Source organism: Chaetura pelagica, unplaced genomic scaffold (genome assembly GCF_000747805.2).
Source record: "Chaetura pelagica isolate M959 unplaced genomic scaffold, ChaPel_1.0 scaffold356, whole genome shotgun sequence".
NCBI classification, from domain to species: domain Eukaryota; kingdom Metazoa; phylum Chordata; class Aves; order Apodiformes; family Apodidae; genus Chaetura; species Chaetura pelagica.
The window spans coordinates 10,041,262-10,046,327 of record NW_009953964.1 but is presented as its reverse complement, the minus strand read 5'-3'; the positions used below and the strand labels follow the sequence as shown (position 1 = coordinate 10,046,327).

The 5,066-nt window shown below is 51.7% G+C and overlaps 1 protein-coding gene across 1 annotated transcript in view; it reads left to right on the top strand.

Annotated features, from left to right (window-relative positions):
• The window catches only part of TCOF1 (Treacher Collins-Franceschetti syndrome 1), a 25,587-nt gene that overhangs the window by 5,026 nt on the left and 15,495 nt on the right, over positions 1-5,066 (top strand). Inside the window, exons 2-5 of the mRNA XM_010002137.1 lie at positions 223-278; positions 2,805-2,947; positions 3,668-3,774; positions 4,049-4,394. Coding sequence (XP_010000439.1) covers positions 223-278; positions 2,805-2,947; positions 3,668-3,774; positions 4,049-4,394 — 652 coding nt within the window. The remainder of the gene's footprint in view (positions 1-222; positions 279-2,804; positions 2,948-3,667; positions 3,775-4,048; positions 4,395-5,066) is intronic.

Genomic DNA, 5,066 nt, shown 5'->3' with positions numbered 1-5,066 from the left:
GGGGGCTGGAACCGCCCGGTACCGGGGCCGCTGCTTCCCGAACGGCTGCGGGGGTAGCCGCCCCGCTGCCCCCCGGGGGGCTCTGCTGGGAGCCGCGTGCGGGGAGGGCCCGTTCGGTTTCCTGGGCGGGGCGAGGGGGGGCTTTGCCGTCCCCTTTTCTCCTGTTCCGGGGGTTCCGTCCGGACCCAGGGACTCACTCGTGTGTTCCCTTTGCTTTCGCAGAAGTTGCTCCCTTCCCTCTCGGCCTCTCTTGAGGACATCTTCACCCACTGGGAAAAGTAAGTGGAAGGAGGAAGAGTCTGTGCGATGCTGGGCCGCCTCAGCAGGGAGGATGCATGGCACGTGGCGCCCTGGTTTGCCGGAGTTCCCCATTGTTGGGGTGTTCCCGGTGGGAGCTGTGCTCAGCAGCCTGTGCTCCTGGGCTTTTGGGTTCAGACCGATTCGTTTCAGATATTAAAGGTTATGTTGGTTTCAAACCCCCTGAGGTTGGAGATAAGTTGTTGCTCTAGTTTTGAGAGGCTGCTGCTGTTCTTGCTTGGGGTTGATGCTGGAGGACTGTGGGGCTGAGACTTGGGCTTTACTGGCTTTTTTTTTTTTTCTCTCCCCAGTTTCACTTTCTGTTGAAAGCCACGTGCTTCTCAGGAATTGACCCAGGAGAAACTGAGCAGATGCTGAAATGCCAATGCTCTTACAGGGACTTAAACCTTGGTATAGATTGTGTATCCTCTGACTCAGAGGAAGTCCCTTGGGTTCAGCCTGTCCTCTCAAGCCCTGATGTGTTCATCCCAACCCCTTCCCACGCAGTTATTCTGCTGACTACCCTACAGGAAGGTCTGCAGTGTGGAGCCTTCCCATCAGTGGGATGCTCCAACACCTGCACCAATCCTGCACTCTCCTGGCTTTGTGGAGAGGCTGGAGAGCCAGAGACAGGCTATTGCTGGAGCTGGGTTTCTGTGCCTGTCTTGAGGGGTGCTGGAGAGAAGGTGCTCCTCAGTGTAGCTGTGGCAGGTTGGTGTTTGCTTCAGAGGTGTCTTCTGCTAGAAGCCCTCTTGCCTTGATGCTGCCCCAGTTCTTGCTCTTTTATCTCCATGATTTTCTTACTTGAGCAGGAGAAGGACTGGATCTAGGTGTGGATGTAGCAGTATAGAAACAGGTCTGCAGTTCCTCCTTGTAAGAGTTTAATACTGTCTTGGGTACTGATGGTGACCTTTCTCTGTGCTGGTTCTGCTGGGTGCTACAGCAAAGCCTTCCAGACACTGTTGCTTTTAAAGCTTGAGGAGCAGCAGGGCACCCACATCATATTTAAATCTTTCTCTGTAGTGTCACCCCTCTGTTGTGGTCCCACCCCACAGGTATGCCTGTTGTCTCTGTCCCCCAGGGTTACACCTGGTTTGGAGTGGTGTATTGACCAGTAGCTTTGTCCTGGAATGCTCCCCTTTCCATTGGTGTTTGGCCTGAAAATGTCTCTCCTCCAACTTTGCTGCAGCTCTTGCCCATCTAACCAAGGCCATCCTTGGTGTTCTCCTTCAGGATCTCCTATAAATGAACCTAAGGGTTGGGATTTGCAGTTCCTTAGGAGTGCCCTCCCTCCAGGGCTATGCTTCAGGATGCTGGGAGGGGTGGAATGGTGCCTGTGGGTTGGGGAAGCTGGAACCTGCTCAGCCCCAGGAGCAGCCAGAGCCCTCAAATGCCTAGAGCATGAAAAAAAACAACCCTCGTTTCCCTCATGGGGTGTCTCTGAACCCTTGGTTGCTCACAACAAGTTCTCCAGCAGTCTGTGTTGTGCTGTCAGCTTCCAGTGGATCAGGAAGGTGTTGGAGTGTTGTAGCTGCCTGTGTGGCTTTCCCTAATATTTTATTAAAGGGATTATTGCAGTAGTGAACAGGACTTTGTAATTGCAAATGTGCTTCAGCCTTGCCTGCTTGCAGAAAACTTGCTGTTGTAGCTACACTACTGAAGTGCTTTCAGAATTACCGGCCAAATTGTTACACTGATCTTATTTTTAAATCAGATAAATAAAATAAGCTAAACTGGCACAAAAGTGAGTAGTTTTGCCTCTGATAATTACATGTCTTGGGGCTTAAAATTATTGCCTGTGTGAGTCACACAGACGTGTGTCCAGCCAACGTTATCCTTGTAATAAAGCAAATGTATTGCCTGTGTTCTCATTTGAAGATTAAAGATAACTTTAGCCACATCATCTGTTCTGGTACAGGTAGGATTCCGAGCCTGGAAACATCTTTCTGCAGCTTAATGTTTTAACCCAATTGAACAGCTTAAGTCTTTAATGCTCATCTGTGGCCTCTTCCTCCCTTTCTTTCAACACATCTTCTGTAGGTCCAGACACTTTTTCTCTTAAATCTCCCTGCAACATGACTTTTCTGTCCGTTTGACCCCTGAGCCCAAGTTCAGATGATTTTTGCAGCCTTCACATTCACTTCTCTTGGCCTTGTGGAATACCAAGGCCTGTTTGGGAATCACTGCCCCATCCCTGGGACTGCATTTACTGACTGCCAGGCTGTAGCTGCCTCCTGGACACAGAATTTGTTCTGTAGGGTGCCTGTGCTCTGTGGTGTCCTCCTTGAGTATTGCAGAGATATGGTGCTCTCAGGAGGTGCCTGAGGAGGACTGGAGATGTCCCTTGCAGGACTGAGAAGTATTTCTTCTACCCCTGCAGAGCTGTAGAGGAATGACAGTGTGTGTCCTTAGTTTGGAGCCTGACCTGACAGTGGATGAATGAATGTATTCCAGTTTGTTCAATATTTTTTTTTCCCCTTGTTTTGACACAAATTCTCTTCCTCCAGAACTCCTTCAAAATCCAGGAGAAGAAAGGCGAGTGATGAGGAGGCAGCTATCCCAGAAAAAATCCGAGTTCCTGATCCTGTGAGCAGCTCTGAGAGCTCAGAGAAGGAAGAAGATGAGAAAGAGAAGGCGAAAGCTGCAAATGGTAGGAGCCTTTCATCTCCCTGGAGCTGACATAGAAGGGTTGGAGGCTGGTGAAGGAGCAGCCCAACTTACTTGGCTAGAGAAAATGCTTTCTAAAGTGAAGGCTATTCCCTTGTGCTCATAGAAAAGTAGGAAAACCAATTTAGCACCCCCTTCTTGTGGAGTTTCTGAGGAGCACAGATGTCTGCTGAAGCTAGAAAAAAACCTATTAAGATTCATTGGGGAGGGATAGGTGGTGTTGCTTGGATGAAGACTTGGGAACCTAACACTGTCCACTGTGGAGCACCTTCTGGTTGGTCCCAGGTGTCTATTGGGCCAACAAAGGCAGGTCTGTCTCATGCATGAGGGAAGGACTTGTTAGTTGGTCTGGAAAGCCAGAGCCCTGTGTCTGAGGTGGGGATAGTTCCCTGGTGCAGCTGATGTGGGAGGTGTTGGCTTGCACAGTCTAACAAAACCCCACGTGTCTGATACGTTTTGGCTCAGTCTCATCTCCTGTAGACCAGCTCTTGGAAACATGCAGATCTAGGCAGGTTCTTTGTCTTGGTGGCGGGGAGAAGGATGGGCTGGAGGAGTAAAGCAGTTGTCTGTCCCAAGGGCAGAGGAGTTGGGGCAGGTGTGGAGATGGGACCCTGCCCTGCCTGCTGGGGCCTTCCTGCAGACCAGAGGCCATCTCAGTGCAAGAGGATCTCACACGATTTCCCTGTGGCTCTCTCCTGTGCAGCAACCAGCCTTTCCCTGCCCACCAACTCAGCAGTGGTTGTAGACAGCAGTGAAGATGAGGACTCCTCATCAGAAGAGGAGACTTCAGCTGGAAAGGGTGCAGTTACGGTAAGGCAGTACTCCTCTTGGCTTTGAAGGGTGAGGGGACTCTGAGGCCACAGCTGTCCCAGACTCACTGACATGGGTAGAGTGGTGGGGCTGAGGTGGAATTCATATTTACACAACCCACCTATTTTGGCATTAGCCTTCTCTTAGATACCTGTCCCTCCCATGGGCTTTCCTAAAGAACTCCGTGACTTGCCCAGCTGCCAGTTTGCTCTTCAAGGTTTGTTGTGTCCGGTTTAACCCCTCATAGGCACCTAATTTCTTTTGTTCCCTGTAGGTGACCCCAGCTGTGGTGGGTGGCAAAGCTGCCAACTCCCTGCACTCTCCTCACAAACCTGCTGCCCCAGCAGGCAGAGCCGCGGTGCTCACTGCTCCCAGCAGGACTGTGCTCTCCAACAAGCAGCAGCCCAATGCACCAGTAGCTGCTGCAGCTCCAGCCAAAGCTGGGCAGAAATTGCCCAGTCCTGGGAAGTCTGGACAGGCTACAACAGCAGTGGCCAAAGTAGGTCAAAGCAAAGCACCAGTAGCGACCAAAGCAGCAGAAAGCTCCAGCAGCAGCAGCTCATCAGAGAGTGAGGAGGAAAAAGAGACGCCGGCTGCGAATGCCCCGGCTCCCAAAGTGGGTAAGGAGCCTGCAGGGTGGGGTAAATGCACATGTGCTCCAGCTTTGCTGTCACTCAGGTCTGGGCTGTGCCCTCAACCTGTTCCTTTCCAGTTCTCTCGCTGGAAAGCTCAGAGTGATGGTTGGGAGGCTGTGAGGATGCTGCAGAGCAGCCAGGTCTGGAGCTCTGTGGGATGGATCCAGCACACGTGCTCCCATTTCAAGCAGCAGACTGTGCTAAGATGTCTGTCTGGCAGCACCCAGTGCTGCGGGGTGGGAGATGACAGCAGAGCCTATCTGGAGGAGATGCAGTGCTGATACTGTAGAAGCTTTCAGCTCTTGGAAAAGGTACTGCAGCATCTTCTCTTTGTTCCCAGTTGCAAAGTGATTGAGTTTTGGTTTTGAGATCTTTAGGGAAGTGTCTCTTACTGCTTTGAAATGTGTGTGTTGGGAGGCAAGGGGGTCAGGATCACAGAAGCTCCCAAAAATTATCCTCTTTGCTCTTTTCCAGGGGTGGTCCATGCAGGCTAGTTGCCCCTGCATGAAGTAGTGTGTGGCTGGATAGCTCCCTGTAGGGTCAGAAGGTGGTCAGGAAGGATTTCCCACCTCTGCCTGCTCTTGGGGGAGTGGTGTTTGTGGGCCAGCATTTGTCTGGAGGAGCTGTTCCCAGCAGGCCACCGATGCTTTCAGCAGG